Source organism: Salvelinus sp. IW2-2015, linkage group LG15, assembly GCF_002910315.2.
Source record: "Salvelinus sp. IW2-2015 linkage group LG15, ASM291031v2, whole genome shotgun sequence".
NCBI lineage: Eukaryota > Metazoa > Chordata > Actinopteri > Salmoniformes > Salmonidae > Salvelinus > Salvelinus sp. IW2-2015.
Window position 1 is genome coordinate 17,565,454 of NC_036855.1, and position 19,537 is coordinate 17,584,990.

Here is a 19,537-nt window from a genome sequence, read left to right on the forward strand (position 1 = left end):
CAGACTGATCTGAACTTGCTGGTTCTGGTGGATGGGATACCTCCTGGGTGGCTCGGACAGTCAATGGTCCTAAAGTCATTAGGAGAGGTAAACTGAAGAGGTACATTTTTATAATCTTAGCATAACTACCATTTCTTGCTTTCTCAAATGTCAACCAAAGCTTAACATACTTCGTCTATTGGGCTTCACTGAAGTGTAGGGCGTCAGTGCTTCCAGTGTTCGACCGTCCAACTGCTCCAACTGCAGAAGATTGTTTGCTTCCACCAAGGTAACCCTAGGAAGACAGATAAAAATATCAGTGTTAGGGAAACTTAAACTAGCTCCAGGTTATTTTGTGTGCAAATGCAAATAGTGATGATATTTTTTATGCTTCACTTTATCAGACGGTGACCCCAGCTAGGAGCAAAAGAGCAGCGAGGTTTCCCAGGTCACACCTTCCTTTCGTCCTTCTTCCAAACCAAGTAATTTGCCCGGATGTCGTGGCACTTGATCCCCTTCTTGATTCTGCTCCAGTAGCTCTCCTTCTGTTTCTCCTGCGTCTTGTCCATGTTCAGTCTCACCTTGATTGATGACAGAAATACATGCAATTATATTTCATATTACAAATACATTTCTTACATATCTCTTGGAGGGCCAGAAAATAAATTAACAGCAGACAATCATTTTTGCCTGGTCAAAAACCGCCACATCCTTCTCAGTCCGTGCCTGAAGGTAGTACTCGAAAGTGTTCTGATCTGGTTCGACAACTTCCACCACATCAGGTGGGGTTTCAGTGATTTGAAAGTACAAATATACAAACATAGCAATAGACAAACAACAACACTAAGTCAATCACAAATTTGAAAGACTACAGCATATACAATAATTGTATATTCAATTGCATTGTACTCGAAGGTAGGAAAGCGATATCTATTGACAATGTAAGATATTGAAATATGTCTGATAATGTACCATGTAATGTGTAAAAAATAAATAAAACAAACCATTGGTGACAGAATATAACCTATAACATCCATACCTGTCCAGAGTTCACGACCTCAGTCACTCAAGATGACCTCAGGAGAACCGTGGGTGTGGAAGATGTCCACCATCACTTTAGAGGTGGCCTAGCTAGTCTCGTCATTGATGGGTATCATACAAAGCAACATTTATTTTTGGTTCCAAGCACCCTTTTTAATGGGTTACAGAAGGGAATTAAGAGTTAAGCACATACTCTTCCTTTACTGACCTTCATGGGTATTGCCTCCACCCACCTGGTAAAGTGATCGGTCGCCATCAGACACCAGCTGTTGCCATTCCCGGATTTCGTGAAGGGTCCAATGAGGTCTACCCCTAACATTTAAAGTGTTAGAGAGAAGATTACTTTATTCTTACCAGTATCTGTGTCATACAGTATGCAGATGTTCATATTTGTAAGGATACTGACACACACACATTCTATAATATTGAACTGCTGTGGTCAAATAAAGAAACCATTCCAAAACAACTTATCAGGGCAAAATTTGAATTGGGACACTTACTGATCATGGGCCATGGTGAAACAACTTTGATGGGCTTCAACTCCGGCGCCACAGTCTTCACCCTCAAACTTCTGGCAGGCTAGACAAGGTACTGACCTCAAAAAGTGACAAATTGAAACATTGTGTGCTCTCTGATATGACATTCATTGAAATCATAATAATTTCAGATATAATAGAATGTGATTGATAAACAAAATATTATTTCACTTGCCCAGCTGTCCACCTCCTTGACAATTCCCCGTCAGAAGAAGCGTAGGTTGATTTTTGCTTCACTCCGAAATGGCCAGCATGCATCTCAGTCAGAACGGCCTCCTTCTCCTCCTCACTAGAGGACGTAGAGGGGGACACTATTTGGCATGACAGACCCCTGGCATATAGCCTAGCCATACTGAATAGATACATTTTACTTTTATTTTTAATAACATTGAATCAAGTTTTTGAAAGCCTAAAATAAATAAATTTGGAAATGCTGTGCAAGTGGGGTTTACACTGATAAAACATCTTTGGCACTTATCAATCAAGTTTTAGAAGACTAATATCATGTGTCTGTCTCAGAGATAGTTGCACGACGTAACATTGTATCTGTCCCATTATGGCATCTCTGAGAGCATGGCCAGAACCATTGAGGCCATCTCCATTTTAAAGTAGTACATTTTCTTCTTCTATGACTTCTATGAGTTGGTAAACAAACTGAAAGGGTGCATACTGGAGTGTGTTGTTTGAACAGGTATAACGCCAAGGTTGGCTACTTACTGCCAACTGCAGTTATGAAATGTTTGTTTACAAGTATAATTAATTGGCTGATCCCTTCTGATGACCTGGATGGAGTTATGTTATCATTCCTTAACCCATAGGAATTCCCACCCAGCTGACTACTTCAAAATGGTGAAAGTCCTCAATGGGGCTGCCGATGTTAAAACTGACTTTTGGGAACTAGAGTCCTATATGGTCTGTCTACACATATGACTCCTGATTTAGATATCCTACGGTATCCCTGCTCAACCATTGCAGGTTGACTTATTCTTCTAATGCTTTCACACGGCTATCCAGTTTCACCGTCTCACAACTGGGCCACACCAAAATATACACTRGGAAACCAGTCTCAAAGCTTTCCTCAGAGGCTCCAAAAAGTGTACCCACTTAGATAAACACAGACTGGGGTGTGAAAAGCAGTCTTAGCAGGTTTGTATTTGTATTTGTATTTTTTTTACCTTATTTAAACAGGAAATCTTATTGAGACCAATACTTCTTTAACAAGTATGACTGCACACAATCATACAAATTAACAAAATTGACAATTTACAGTTTTGACCCCGAGGTGTAAAAAAAGTTCTTGTTTTGTGCATGGATTCAGTTTGCTGTGCACTGCTCAATGTTGAATCCTTAAATTCCTGACTGAAATTAAATAAAAGATTAATGATCATTCTTCTCATCTTCACCATCGCCAACATTGTCATCACCACCACCATTGCATCATCCAAATAATGACTAAGGGATGTTGGGTTGTTGAAGCCATCGTTAAGGTACCAGCTAAGTGCCATGCCTCTATTTATAGCCTTTAATGATGATATTATTACATATCAGAATACAGGATCCTCCAGACTCTGCAGATTGCAAAGGCTGTGAAGGATACTTGGGAATGTGGGGCATGGGGCATGAGGGGGGAGTAAGGAAGGCAATCAGCCAAACAAACATCTCACCCATCAGTGCCTTAACCTGTGAAAAAAAATCACCTTTGGTGTATGAATAAGTGCATGTATGCTTGTGTGTGTGTGTGTCTGTGTCTGTGTGAGAGAGAAAGAGAGGTCATGCAGGTAGAATGTCAAAATCAAACGATAACTTTAAAATTGCACAACATTTATTGGAATACAACACACACGTTCTTTACCACAAGTGGCTGAACATCCATTTCAGTTCCATAGTAAAAGTGTGAAAATATGAATACACAATAAATTCTACATTCATCAGTTCTATTTCATTTTTATATTTTTTTCCATCAGATGATAAAATAAAGACAGAGCAGCTGTAAGACAACATCAGGCTATGATACAGGAGAACACCACGGGGTATGGCATGTATGTACTGAACCCTATCTGCATTCAAATTTCATTAGGATCATGCAAGCTCTCAGTGCATCAACAACTGTTTGTCCTTTAAACAACTCTACATAGATTATACTATGTCGAGATCTATAAAATGCTAAACATACACACATAGAAAAGAATGACAGGAATTACGCACCTTTAACCATCTGAGCACAATTCATTTGCATATGCCCTTTAGGCTAGTGTACAATACTTTTGTGTTTTTGGTATGTATAAACAATAAGCATTCATAAACATTTTATTAAAATGTTACTGTACAATACTGACAATATAATGCTTTTTTAAGTTTCATGTCAGAAAACGATCTATGGGCTGGTTCCATAGACTGCATGTTCCATCAGATGCGGCCAACAGCATACTGTACATTACAATAAGACCGCTGAATGTTAGTTTCTGTTTTCACTACAAAGTAAACTGATGTGAGGGTTATCATAATAGGAATACAGACAAGACGATCCAACCCAGGATTCAAAGGTTCAAGCCCGATCAGCAGATGATTCTCTGAAGAATGTCTGGTCTGATCATGAAAGTGCCCAGAGAGGATCCTTCCCCAGGAGATGATCACTCCTGGTGAATGTTGCCATCTTTCATCCTCCAGCATTCATACAGCATGCTATGGAATTGAACAGAGATAGAAAAGCACAAAATAGTTTATCATTAAAATCTCCCTATAATTCTAAATGAAGCAAGAAAAACATTATTATGAGATCGGATTCAGGTACACTGATGGTTGTAATCGTACCGTGGTAAAGTGCACTATGGATAAGATCAGGATGATCAGGAGGCCAATGATCATGGAGGCTATCGCCATGTGAAAGGCTTTCCTACCGAGCCTCTCGGAACCCGCATAGTCCTCCTCATCATAACTGTTCTGAGACTTCAGAAGACAGGAGAGGGAGAAACAGAGAGAGAGGGAGGGAGGACAAGAACAATGGGTACAGTTGAGGCAGAGCAACAGAAAATATCACTTTTAAACAATTAGAACCATTCATCAATAAATGGTGTAATGTTTTCCATAATTATTCATCAATAACCATTACTGTACACCATTAGTGGACACTGGGGAGATACAGGTAGGTTTCATCCCAGCCAATAAACCATCTAATATTTAGCCAGTGATTCAAAGGGGGACACACCAGTTAAAGAGATCATAATACTACGAATGGAGGGAAGAGTGACGCTGTATCATTGGTGAGTCAGATGAAATGGTTGGACTGGACCTGTAAACACTAAATCATTTTTATGGGAAACCCTTATGGGCACTGATCAGTACACTTCTCGGCACTCGGTTGAAGAGAAAATGCTCTTGCTGAACTTCTGTTTCTCACCCCGTCCCTGCCTTGGGTGGCATCTTAAATTCATGTTTATATTAAGGTTTGTCAGAGTGCTGTGGATTACTCAGTGTCATGTGCTCCTCATCTTGTTTCTCACAGCCACAAAGCTGCAACAGCTGCCATTGGCACACATTATGTTTAATGGATCCTTAAGTCGATCTAATTAATATAATAAAATAAATCCATCAAAATCAGTCTGTTTAAGCTAGAGATATCTGTTTATTTGTATGGGCTGCATCTCAATCCACCACATCTGCCTGTTTGCCTTCCTCATCTGCTGTGGAAAGTGGCAGAGCTACAGCATTGTTTGTCAGACTAGGGGCCTCATTTAAAACTGTTGCGTACATTTTATACTAGATATCTGCTTGCACCCTTTCTGAAAAGACTGCCCATGCACACAATATTGAAATTAATAAACTTGGCGCACACCATACATAGCCTATGCATTTTCCCGTTATAAATCAGACCTGTCGTAAAACTGTGCGCGTGAACGAGCATTATAACTCTGCCTAAAAATTGCCCATCATTCACCTTTTATGGTGACAAAAATGTCCTTATTTGCTGTATACTTTGGAAGTATTAGAACTAGGCTAAGACACTATCTAAAGGAAATAGCAATGGCAAAGTGTATCAAATGTTTTTGGAGAATGTTTTCTTTTGCAGTGATTTTTGGTGTAGTCTAACTGACCGTTTCTGAAAGACAAAAACAATTGCAAATTGTTGTCTACCTGTAAGCACACTGTTTGATTTCAATAACGTTTTGCATTGACTTTTTCTGAACCTAAATATGTTGCACTGCCTGTGAATTGTAAAACATTGCCTACTCTGAAAAATATGAAAACTACAGTAGGCCTACTTACAGTGGTAGCCTACACATTTCAATGCAAAGCATCAATTGTCTATCAACTGTCTGTTCACCTGTTAAATTATACTGTATGCATAGAGCAATAACGTGAAATTAATAGCCTATTTAATACCTGTAGGCCCAATTAAATWAGACATGCGCATGGCAATTTTTTGTATGGCTACTTTGGGAATATGAACTCATGTCCAGAAAAAGGTCAAAACCATTGCAAAATATATTTATGATATGTATTTTGTATTATATTTATCAATTAAATATTGTCTACTCCAGAAATTTAACATTACATTATTCAGACGTAGCCTACAAATGTCAATAGAAAAGGTGAACCATCTGTTCCAYGTTAAACTGAGCTTCAGTTCGGATCACAGAGCTAAATAGTTAAAATAGCTTAACTACGCTGAACCAAAATATAAGTAGCTTATCTACACTAAACCCAAATATAAATGTAACATGTAAAGTGTTGGTCCCAGAATAAAATAAAAGATCCCAGAAATGTTCTATATGCACAAAAAGCTTATTTCTCTCAAATGTTGTGCACAAATTTGTTGACATTCCTGTTAGTGAGCTTTCTCTGTTGCCAAGATAATCCATCCACCTGACCGTTGTGGAATATCAAGAAGCTGATTAAACATCATGATCATTATACAGATGCACCTTGTGCTGGGGACAATAAAAGGCCACTCTAAAATGTGCAGTTTGGTCACACAACACAATGCAATAGACGTCTCAAGTTATGAGGGAGTGTGCAATTGGCATGCTGATTGCAGGAATGTTCACCAAAGCTGTTGCCAGAGAAATGAATGTTAATTTCTCTACCACAATGTTGTTTTAGAGAATTTGGCACTACTTCCAACCGGCCTCACAAACGCAGACCACGTGTAACCACGCCAGCCCAGGACCTCCACATCCGTCTTCTTCACCTGCAGGATCGTCTGAGACCAGCCACCCGGACAGCTGATGAAACTGGGTTTGCACAACCAAAGAATTTATGCACAAACTGTCAGAAACCGTCTCAGGGAAGCTCACTTGCGTGCTCGTCATCCTCACCAGGGTCTTGACCTGACTGCAGTTCGGCGTCATAACCAACTTCAGTGAGCAAAAGCTCACCTACCATTGCCACTGGCACGCTGGAGAAGTGTGCTCTTCACTGAAGAATCCCGGTTCCAACTGTACCGGGCAGATGGCAGACAACGTGTATGGTGCTCAGTTTGCTGATGTCAACGTTGTGAACAGAGTGTCCCATGGTGGCGGTGGGGTTATGGTATGGGCAGGCATAAGCTACGGACAATGAACACAATTGCATTTTATCGATGGCTATTTGAATGCACAGAGATACCGTGACGAGATTCTGAGGCCCATTGTCGTGCCATTCATCCGACGCCATCACCTCATGTTTCAGCATGATAATGCATGGCCCCATGTCACAATTCCTGGAAGCTGAAAATGTCCCAGTTCTTCCATGCCCTGCATACTCACCAGACATGTCATGTTTGGGATGCTCTGAATTATTGTGTACGACAGCGTGTTTCAGTTCCCGCCAATATCCAGCAACTTCGCACAGCTATTGAAGAGGAGTGTGACAACATTCCACAGGCCACAATCAACAGCCTGATCAACTCTAAGGATAAATCTAATATATGCACTACAACTTCCTCTGCAACAAAATGCTGCAGGGCAAACGCAGCTTTCCATTGGAAATGAATGTACTTCTGGTGTACCAAAATGCAATGACGCTGTCGGGGTGGGTTTGATTGAGGCGTTACACCTCGATCACACCGACAGCATCATTGCATTTTGGTACACCAGAAGCAGTGACGACCCATCATTCAGGGCAGGTGGGACCGTTAATAAAGCTGCATACACATATGGTCTCTTTTTTGTTTTCTTGAGTAAGTCAGCTCCAAAATGCAGGTGTTTCAGCCTAGCTCAGTGCTTTCTGTGGTGGTGGGCCGAGCCAACAGAAAATAAGAGCACTGCGCCGTGATTGGCTCAGTGTTCTGTCACTCAGTTTAAGTCCTTAGTAAGGGTAGACATCCACATTTTTAGCCCTTTGGGTCCTGCCATAGAGTTATATTACAAGTGCCCTTCCAAGAAGGCTCAAGGTCATTGGCCACAGATAAAATTACGTCAAATCAAATTATATGTACAGTAGCTTTGATTGGACTGACGATGTCAAGGTCTTACTTTCAAAGTCTTAGCTAGCCGTCATCATCATGAATTAAGTCGACAATCTACTAGCACGTGCTTTTTAAACCTTGTCATATGTAGAGAAATAATGAAGAGAAATTATAGATAAAACGTATCGGTGCTCATCGGCCATTGGACATAGAGATTACACAACAAGTTGAAAATCGCAAATTCAACAAATGAGTCATCTGTAAAGAATCAGTGGCTAACTGCAGGCATTGCAAAGCAACCACTAACGTTAGCCTGCTATTCAATGGAGTGGCTATGTGTTTTTTTCCCCCAGAGTTCCCACCATAAATCCAGAGAATGCCAGACTTTTATGACAAAATTGGCAAACAAAGGACCGCCGCTCCACCTTCAGAAGGTGAGTCCAAAAATGTCTTGTATGCTGCTGCATAAATGATGTAATATGCAAGGGAGATATGTATACTGTAGCTAAGAAAGTAATACTAAGTGTATGTTGTGTAGTAAGCTGTTAGTAGCCCATGTGCCTCACCCTAATAATCTGGTCTATTTTCACCAATGCGGTATTGTAAACACATCATTTGTGGCCGGTGTGTGCTTCTTTTTGTACAGCTTAGACAGTGCTACTGATAGTAGTGGTGGCGCTTGGCTTGCACATGCAAATTCAGCACACACAACATTCTACAATAGAATTGTGTTATTTATTAATGTGTCAATTGAAAAGCTTATTTAACGTGTCAAATAGTGCTATATGACGTGTATCTTTTTTGACACTCAAAGACCCAAACGACGTGCAATGTGCCTCACCCTAATTTGGTCTATCTTCACCTCTTAATTTTGCCTACTCTTCTAACTTGGTGGTGCACATGTAGCCTATAACCTGTTTTAGAGAAATGTAATCATTGAATATTGTAAGAGCTTTCATTGTCTGTTTATATGCCCCCTGTATTTATCCTACGGTTCTGACTTGGTGTACAGAGAGAATACTGTAAGAACGGCCCATGTTCTGAATTCTGTTGCTGTACAAAAGTCCTGAAGAAATAGTTATTGACTACATCCGTCGTCGTTTGCTCATTAATGTCTAAATCAAAATTACGGATTGCCTCTTATCCGCTTGTCGTCCCCTTGTGCCATAGTTTGCACATCTCAATTGTCAGTAGAAACCACATTTTTTAAAGCAAGTCAGCCATATCGGCTATGTTTTTTTTACAGGCAGTAAATGAGGCTGAATGAACTGTTTTGCTGCCAGACAAGGCTCAGCTGAAAGCCAGGTGTAGCAGTGGTAAGGTGTTGGGACTCTGCTGTTGGGATAGCTTTTTGTAGGCCATAACAGTTTGTGGTTCCGTTTGTCACAGTTATAGTGAAATGAATGTATTATTTAGTGTTGTGGCTTTGCTGGCATGCATCCCACATTTTTTGTTTGTTTGCTCCACCAAGATATACATGCTAAAATCGCCACTGACCATAAGAACATTAATTTCCAATGGAACGCTGCATTTGCCTTGTAGCAGCTCGGTGCAGTAGGAGGAAGATTTTCGTGTGTGAAAAAATATTAATGTCTAGGTTACACTATCCCGCGAATCTCCCGCAAAATCATCTTGTTGTCCCACATTTGGGTATTTTAAATGTGGTCACCCACGTCTGAAGGTAACCCGGTATCATTTTTTTTATTTTATTATGGAATTATGAAAGTAGTTTTGTGACAACAAAAAAAGGGTGTCATATATATATATATCTCCTGAGCTTTCTTATATCTCCTAGATATAGGACAGACACTTCAAAACCTTATTCCTTATGATTCATTTGTGACTGTTTTGCAATTCATGAACGTGTTATTCAATGCATTTCTAATGGCTGTAGTAGTAAAGGCCAAATTCAGTATTTAATCAAAAATATATACAGTATACACTACATGGCCAAAAGTAGGTGGACACCCCTTCAAATAAGTGGATTCGGCTATTTCAGCCACACCCATTGCTGACAGGTGTATAAAATCGAGCACACAGCCATGCAATCTCCATAGACAAACATTAGCAGTAGAATGGCCTTACTGAAGAGCTCAGTGACTTCCAACATGGCACCGTCATAGGATGCCACCTTTCCAACAAGTCAGTTCATCAAATTTCTGCCTTGCTAGAGCTGCCCGGTCAACTGTATGTCCTGTCTCCAGAAACAACGTCAGCACAAGAACTGTTCATCGGGAGCTTCATGAAATGAGTTACCATGGCCGGGCAGCAGCACACAAGCCTAAGATCACCATGCACAATGCCAAACGTTGACTGGATTGGTGTAAAGCTGGAGCAATGGAAACGGGCTCTCTGGAGTGATGAATAACGCTTCACCATCTGGCAGTCCGACAAACTAATCTGGGTTTGGCGGATGCCAGGAGAACGCTACCTGTCCCAATGCATAGTGCCAACTGTAAAGTTTGGTGGAGGAGGAATAATGGTCTGGAGCTGTTTTTCATTGTTCGGGTTAGGCCCCTTATTTCCAGTGAAGAGAAATCTTAATGCTACAGCGTACACTGACATTGTAGACAATTCTGTGCTTCCAACTTTGTGGCAACAGTTTGGGGAAGGCTGTTTCAGCTTGACAGTGCCCCCGTGCACAAAGCGAGGTCCATACAATATATATTTTTTAATTAACAATGTATTAATTGTCATTTTTTACAATTTAACAATCAGCAAAATATGAYACAGATAATGCCCCGTTATTCCTTCCACCTACACAAAACAGCATGCTACATGGGGGTACAAAACAGCATGCTACATGGGGGCACAAAACAGCATGCTACATGGGAGCACAAAACAGCATGCTACATGGGAGCACAAAACAGCATGCTACATGGGAGCACATCGTACAAAACCCTTCCGTCCCCAACCCATTAACAACTCATGCCTCCCATCTACCGGTTTTAGCGTCGATGATTAGCAAAAATGAAACAGAATGACCTTCACATTCAATGTAGAAAATAAATTATCAACGCAAAAACAAATACATTAATAAAGAAAATAATAATGAGGCAGCTAAGGTGACAACTCTAGAAACTGTTGAAAGTCCCCCCAGACCTCATTAAATTCAAAGGGTTTATTACGTGAATTGTAGTAATTTTTTCAGATGGAATATAGGATGTTAGTTTTAGCCACATCTGCTTGCTTGGCGGAGTGTCATTCTTCCATTAAATAGCTGTGCATTTATTGGCTGCAATGACTGCCAATTTAATGAATCTGGTTTTGCAGAGTCATCTTCAAGAAGAATAAGGGAAGGATCTAGTGGTACAGTCATTTTAGTGACCTGTGATAAGATCTGAATAATGTTTTTCCAATAATTGCCTAGTTCAGGGCAGGACAAAAACATATGCATAATTGTGCCCACCCCTGTTTTACACCTTGGGCAAAATGCAGATAAAAAAAAAATTGATCTTATACAGTCTCTCTGGTGTTAAGTAGACCCTATGTAAAATATTGAATTGCATCAATTTGTGCCGTGTCTTAAATTAAAGATGCTGAGCATCTAAAAATAGCTTTTCTCATCCTCAACAATGAGACCAAGGTCATCATGCCACTTCATGCAAGCCTTCAGAGCGCCATCGTTCCCCAACAGACCTTGAAGACCAGAGTACACGTAAGAAATTAAACCTTTGACCCCTTTCCTCTCCAGCCACAGTTTATCAGTTATAGGTTTACACATGGACTGAATCCTACCTCCCTGCTGAGTTGCAATATAATGCCTAACCTGTAGGTACTTGAAGAAATTTGTTTCAGGTAACTGAAAATGAGATGCCAGTTGTTGAAAGGATAGTAGTTCAGCTTCTCTATACAGATGACCAAATGTTTTAATTCCTTTGTTGAAACAAGAACATGTAAAAGCATCTCTCAGGGGTTTGGGTAAGATGGGGTTATTATAGAAAGGTGTTTGTTCATATATAGATTTATACCCTTCTGTTTGTTTATGGACTTCAATCAATAAGTGTTTTTAATGAAAGGGTTGTTTATGAGACCTAGCAAAGCTTTAGGTGGGCTAATGTAAGGTATATTTGCCAATATTACAAGGGACAGACCCTCTTCCTCTATCTGTCTCCAAGAGGGTGAACTTGTTGTATTTTGCCGTACCCACACAGCCTTTAACTGAGATGCCCAGTAATACAACTGGAAGTCAGGTAGGGTAAGTCCTCCTTCTGAGTATGGTTTGCATAAAGTTGTGAGTTTCACTCACAACTTTCCATAGAAATGAAGAGACCTTCCAATTAAGTTGTTTGAAAAAAACTTTGGGAATAGGAAAGGGCAAGGTTTGAAAAAGGTTCCAAATAATTTTGGTAATATATGAATCTTTACACAATTGACCCGCCCAGTAAGAGAAATTGGTAAATCCCGCCATCAATCCAATTCTTCCCCAACCTTTTTGAGAAGTGCAGTATAGTTCAGTTGATATGTCTTAATAATTTCAGAAAGGATTTGCAATCCAAGGTATGTCATTTTCTGAGGTCTCCAAGAAAACAGCTGGTCTAAGATTGGGTTCTGCATAGCTGCCCTGTTAAAATACATAATTATACTCTTCGATAGGTTCATTTTATACCCCGAAAAGGTCCCATATTCTTTCAGGATGTCAACTAATGCTCACTGAAATTTCTAGTTTAGTGAGGTAAAGCAAAATGTATCAGCATATAGCGAGACCAGATGTTCACGCYCACCTATACGAACACCATGGATGGATGGATGAGATCTAAAAGCTTCTGCCAGTGGCTCTATAGCCAAAGAAAAAAGGAGAGGACTAGCGGGACAACCCTGTCTTGTGCCACGTGATAGGGAGAACTGTGAGGAAATGTTTCCATTAATCAGGATCTGAGGTACCGGATATTTACACAATAATCTAATCATACCTACATAGTTAGGTCCAATATTCATCCTCTGTAAAACTTCAAACAGGTAGGTCCATTTTATGCGGTCAAAAGCTTGTTCCGCACCTAATGAAGCTGCCAATACAGGTTCTTGGTCATTCTCTACATAATGCATAATATTAAATAATCTTCTGATATTATCAGGAGATGAGCGGTTTCTTACAAAGCTTGTTTTGTCCATATCAACCAAGTCAGGAAGAACCTTATCTAGTCTAAGAGCTATGAGTTTTGCAAGAATCTTATATGAAGTGTTCAATTAAGTTATTGGTCTATACGACTCACAAAGCAGAGGATCTTTCCCAGGTTTGAACAAAACTGTGGTCAGTGCTTATTCAAGTGTGTCTGGGATCTTTTCTGTCTCTATGGCATAATTAAACATATCTCAAAGAGGCTCGATTCAGTTGGGTAAAAAGGATCTTTAGAATTCAATAGGGAATCCGTCTAACCTTGGTGATTTTCCCCCAGCAATGTTGAAAATGGGTTCCCTAATTTCCTCAAATGTAATCTCTTTCTCATAGTACTCTCTATCCTATCAGTTAACGCTTGTAATTGAGTTTGTTCAAAACCTCATGCATTGTGGCAGGGGGCATCCCCTTCAGACTTGTACAGTGTTTCATAAAACTCCCCTGAAGACTAGATTGATTTCTTCAGGACACTGAACAACTGTATTATTTGTTAGCTTAATAGAGCTAATATCTCTACTAGCTTCCTCTCGCCTTATCTGCCAAGCCAGCAACTTTCCTGCTTTATCATCTCCATGTTCATAAGACTCCTGAACATCTAATGAAATCACAAATTCGAGTGCTTTTGAAAATGTTCGTAAGAATCAAATTTCTACTCGAGTTTAGAGATGGCATCTTCCAACTTCTTGCACTTTTGATTCACGTCCTAGCGGACATCCAGGATGGCAACCTGGTGGTCAACATGGTCTTTTTCTAACTTTGTCACTCGTCCCTTTGACTTTCTGGTCTTAGAGGAGTTTATTGACCAGCACATCAATTTTGCTGAGGCGTTCAGAAAGTCTCTTGGATTTTTGTTATACCCTTGTCCATCTCCATTCTGAACCATGCTGGTGCTTATTCCAAGCTAGCATCCGTCGAGGCCTAAGAAGGGCTGTCAGAGGGGGTTACCTTTCCATGCCTCGTCTGAGGCTTTGCTAGATTGGGCAACTTTTGTTGTGGCGATAAAAGAGATGTTTTGACTTCTAACTCACTATTAATGAACAGGTAAACCATGTCAAAATGCCTTAACATTTTATGAAAGTTCAAGGGCGCTGCGCAGACACGTCTTGTTAGAGCTTCGCCATTGCTGGAAGTCTACAGAAATGATTTGTTGAGATCGGTGTGGAAGAACTTGACTGATCTGCACAGAGCCCTGACCTCAACTCCATCTAACATCTTTGAGATTAATTGGAGCCGGGCCTAATCATCCAACAACAGTTTACGACCTCACTAACGCCATTGTGGCTGAATGGAAACAAGTCCCCGCAGCAATGTTCCAACATCTAGTGGAAAGCCTTCCCAGAAGAGTGGAGTCTGTTATAGCAGCAAACGGGGGACCAACTCCATATTAATGTCCATAATTTTGGAATAAGATGTTTGACGAGCAGGCGTCTACATACTTTTGGTCATGTAGTGTATATATTAATTTCATACATACAGGGGACATAAAATTCTATGCTACGACCATATTAACCCCCCCCCCCCCACCAACGGCTTAGGCTTTTAGGGGTTAATGAAAAGGAAAGGAGAGAGTCAACAGTGGTGTTTGCTCTACTGAAACTACAAAACCCTATCAGATACGGATGGAGGCCATCCAGAAGTATGTTTCTCCACCCCCCTTGCTGTTACTTCAAAAACAATATGGCTTTACTCCAAATTTGGACACTCAGGGCTGAATACTGGTGTGTTAACTCAGACTGTSACACAAATCATACATTGATGTCACATACTCTTAATCAGTCCGTACAGTGCCTTGCAAAAGTATTGACCCCCCTTGGCGTTTTTACTATTTTGTTTCATTACAACCTGTAATTTAAATAGATTTTTATTTGGACTTCATGCAATGGACATACACAAAATAGTCTGAGTTGGTGAAGTGAAAAAAAAAAAAAAACTTGTTTCAAAATATTCAAAGAAATACAAAACGGAAAAGTGGTGCGTGCATATGTATTCACCCCCTTTGCTAAGAATCCCCCAAATAAGATCTGGTGCAACCAATTACCTTCATAAGTCACATAATTAGTTAAACAAAGTCCACCTGTGTGCAATCTAAGTGTCACATGAGCTGATCTCAGTGTATGAGATCACACCTGTTCCCACCTGTTCTGAAAGGCCCCAGAGTTTGCAACACCACTAAGCAAGGGGCACCACCAAGCAAGCGGCACCATGAAGACTAAAGAGCATTCCAAACAGGTCAAGGCCAAAGTTGTGGAGAAGTACAGATCAGGGTTGGGTTATAAAAAAATATCCGAAACTTTGAACATCCCACGGAGCACCATTAAATCCATTATTAAAAAATGTAAAGATTTTGGCACCACAACAAACCTGCCAAGAGAGGGCTGCCCACCAAAGCTCATGGACCAGGCAAGGAGGGCATTAATCAGAGAGGCAACAAAGAGACCAAAGATAACCCTGAAGAGCTGGGCTTTACAGAAGAGTGGCCAGAAAAAAAGCCATTGCTTAAAGAGAAAAATAAGCAAACACGTTTGGTGTTCGCCAAAAGGCATATGGGAGACTCCCCAAACATATGGAAGAAGGTACTCTGGTCAGATGAGACTAAAATTGAGCTTTTTGGCCATCAAGGAAAACGCAAACCCAACACCTCTCATCACCCCGAGAACCCTATCCCATCAGCAGGGACTGGGAAAATGGTCAGAATTGAAGGAATGATGGATGGTGCTAAATACAGGGAAATTCTTGAGTGAAACCTATTTCAGTCTTCCAGAGATTTGAGACTGGGATGTAGGGTCACCTTCCAGCAAGACAATGACCCTAAGCATACTGCTAAAGCAACACTCGAGTGGTTTAAAGGGAAACATTTAAATGTTTTGGAATGGCCTAGTCAAAGCCCAGACCTCAATCCAATTGAGAATCTGTGGTATGACTTAAATTGCTGTACACCAGCGGAACCCATCCAACTTGAAGGAGCTGGAGCAGTTTTGCCTTGAAGAATGGGCAAAAATCTCAGTGGCTCTATGTGCCAAGCTTATAGAGACATACCCCAAGAGACTTGCAGCGGTAATTGCTGCAAAAGGTGGCTCTACAAAGTATTGCCTTTGGGGGGGTGAATAGTTATGCACACTCAAGTTCTTATTTCTTGTTTGTTTCACAAGAAAAAATATTTTGCATTTTCAAAATATGTTGTTAAAATCAAGTGATACAAACCCCCCCAAAATATATTTTAATTCCAGGTTATAAGGCAACAAAATAGGAAAAATGCCAAGGGGGGTGAATACTTTCGCAAGCCACTGTATGCTCTTCCTGCCCTACAGTACTGCTGTTGATGAGGGGAAACTATACTCACAATACAGTCATTGTACTGTGCAAAGCTGTGTCCATTTATTTTGGTTGTCTAAACTCTCCCGGAATGTTAACCCTCCAACACATCTCGGATCTGGGATTTGACACAGTCGTGGACATATATCCTATCCTGTAGTTGAACTTGACTTCAGCTCCAGTCATGACCGAGCACACATCGTCAGCATTATGTGTACGTGTGTGTGATGCTGACAGGGGTTCAAAGAGGTGGACAGGCTATTTTTGTAACTCATGAGACTGAACTTCACAGGCACACTGACTCATTAGCCATTCAGTGATCATACACCACTGACACACTTGCACTGAGACAGGTGCATCACACAGAACAGTATGTATCATTTCAAATAAACTGTTGTGCCACAAAATTACCATGACGAATTGTCATGGCTGAGATTTCACTCATGATATACTGCTAATAAAATGATCAGTGTTTCTCAAACATTTTTAAACACAGTCAAAATAACCAGTCCTCAATACCTTAACAGTATCCAGAGATAAGAGGTCACATATCATTGATCCATCCTCTTTACTTCATGCCTGTCTAAAGATGAGACGTGTACTCTAGTCTTGACCGACATTGAGGTAGAGGCAGACAACATTGACATGTTGACCCAACTCTTGATCAGACTCACCAGTACAGAGAAGACCAGAGCCACGATGTTGACAGGCCAGGCTGGGCAGAAGCAAGTGAGGATGGTAAGGTAGACATAGTTCTTCAGAGGGGGGATCTCCTGGGCCTCCCTGCCCCCCAAGTGGTCAGCACTCACATCCAGCAGCTGCTTGGTTTTCACCTCCGTTGGCTGGGGCGTCCCTGGAGACATTGAACCGGCTAAACAGGTCACACTGGTCAGTCAGAGATGGACAGAAAGGAAGTAGAGGAGCCAGGTAAAAAAGTAAGCCAATGTATGGGAGGAAAAACCCTATCTGGGGACGAGTGTCTTAAGACTGTCTTAGGTGTGAGAAGACTGAAGCAGACTAGGGGCTCCAGCCAGAGATTACCTAATTACTTTCAGGGGTGAATACTATCCTTCTTCTGAGAGAGGAGGGGCACTAGAGGACAGAGAGAGGGAGGGACAGGGAAGAAAGTGAGATGAACAGAGTTCAAGAGAGAAAAAGTGAAGAAAGTAGATTAAGGCATGCACATAGGGCCCGATTCCGATTTAGTTAATTATGCCTTTCTTACGCACGTCTTTCCTACACACTTCTCAGTAATTGATATTCAGACTTACCTTGTGCAGGTGCTTAATGGGCTTTGCAGGCATGGTTCCCTTGCACGCATTGAATACATGTAATTCAACTGATGAAAACCCTCCCACTTGCTGGCAACAGATTTTCTCATGGAGTTTTCAATAGGGTTTTCAGTACATTTATCTGAAGCCATCCCTTTAAATACAGTGTACCTTTTAGTTTGAATGTTGTCCACAGACTCAGTAGAATATATGAAGAGAATGGGTTCAGGATATTAGGGATAATATAAGAAAGCCATCAAAATATTAGCATTTTTTTCTGATAGATATAACATCATTCTCTATGCACTGTAATTTACTTCATATGACCATATTTATTATTGAACCTTTATTTAACTAGGCAAGTCAGTTAAGAACAAATTCTTATTTTACAATGACAGCCTACGTACAACATTGGATAGGAGTGAGACATGGGGTGCGTTCGATCGGATTACTTATGTTAAATCGGTGACCAACTTTCAGTGTGTTGCATTCTGGGGATAAAACTTGTGCCTACATTATCACGTTTTAAAGGTATGACCCAGGTGCAGAAAGTGTTGAATTTATTTATTTTTTCTTCAAACAGGGGCAGGCAAAAGACAGGTCAAGCAGGCAGGGGTCAATAATCCTGAGAGAGTGTAAGGCACCGGAACAGCAGGCGGGTTTAGGGTCAGGCAGAGTTCGGTAATCCAGAGTAGAAGCAAAGGTACAGGACGGCAGGCAGGCTCAGGGTAGGCAGGCTCAGGGCAGGCAGGCTCAGGGCAGGCAGGCTCAGGGCAGGCAGGCAGGTTCAGGGCAGGCAGGCAGGTTCAGGGCAGGCAGGCAGGTTCAGGGCAGGCAGGCTTGAAATGTCAAAACTAGAACACAGGGACTATAGCAAAGACAGGGTGCAAGGGGATCCACTGGTAGGTTTGAACGAACAAAACAAACTCACACAGACAGACAGAAAACACAGGTATAAGTACCCAGAGGATAATGGGGAAGATGGGTGACACCTGGAGGGGGTGGAGACAAGCACAAGGACAGGTGAAACAGATCAGGGCGTGACATACATGTCGACTGCATGAACTTTACAACAACCATGTGATAAAAGGTCTGGAAGTTTCAACTGCAGTCTATTTACATTTTCTTCAGTTGCTCGTCACTAGTGGCAACTTGCAGCCATTGCCTGCATTGTGGGAGGCACTATTTTTGTTTGACCCATGCGAACTGGACCAAAAACATGACTGAAACAGGAATTAACTTTGCTGCAATTCACTTGTACACAGTGGATATGTACAAATTCAATTGATATTTGAGTCTCTCTCTCCCCAATTGATAATATAATGTAGGCTACGCACATATTTAGTGTGTGATATGGGGTTGGAGACATGTTTATTTCGACATTACAACATGGCTGTATACAGATGCACCTCCTCCGACTTCACTCTTCGACTTTCAACAGCAGTCGCGTGCTTCAACCTTACTACTCAAACAAGCCCCATGGTGATGGAGGTTGGGAGATTATGGACAAGTCATGGACCATGATGTTTGTGTGCCTCTGCCCATTGTAAATGGCTCAGAAGAGTAACTTAATGGCAATTCACCTAAGAATCACTACTTTGATTACTTTAAATATACTTTTCCGTTATGCTTACATTTCCAATATGGATGCATAACACATTGGGGCTAGTTAATCTAAATGATTAAATTGCTTGAATGTTTCCTAACCTTGAAAGTAGTCTATGGAGAGACTGCAATCCCTTTATATCTGACATACAGTATACTAGTCATGTTATGTCACCGTTTTTACTTTGTATGTAGCTACCCCTTTTGGAGCTTAAATCAATCCATTACTACCCCCTCCCTTCCTCTTATACTGTTTCTACACCTTTTCATGAAAACAATGTTTGGAAAGACA

At 41.0% G+C, this 19,537-nt stretch overlaps 1 protein-coding gene across 1 annotated transcript; it reads right to left on the reverse strand.

Annotated features, from left to right (window-relative positions):
• Positions 1-3,447: 3,447 nt before the first annotated feature.
• On the reverse strand, positions 3,448-17,387 carry LOC111975137 (transmembrane protein 233). Its single transcript, XM_024003324.1, has 3 exons — positions 17,044-17,387; positions 4,368-4,502; positions 3,448-4,238 (listed from the first exon to the last, which is right to left on the reverse strand). The coding sequence occupies exons 1-3, from the start codon at positions 17,230-17,232 to the stop codon at positions 4,227-4,229; spliced, it is 336 nt and encodes a 111-aa protein (XP_023859092.1). The 5' UTR covers positions 17,233-17,387; the 3' UTR covers positions 3,448-4,226.
• Positions 17,388-19,537: the final 2,150 nt, after the last annotated feature.

Bases quoted from the DNA above. Each gene is read 5' to 3' on its own strand.
- LOC111975137 (XM_024003324.1), bottom strand. From the start codon at position 17,232: ATGTCTCCAGGGACGCCCCAGCCAACGGAGGTGAAAACCAAGCAGCTG. The intron at 4,503-17,043 runs GTGAGTCTGATC...TGTCTTCTGAAG, and splicing joins CTCTGGTCTTCTCTGTACTG to TCTCAGAACAGTTATGATGA.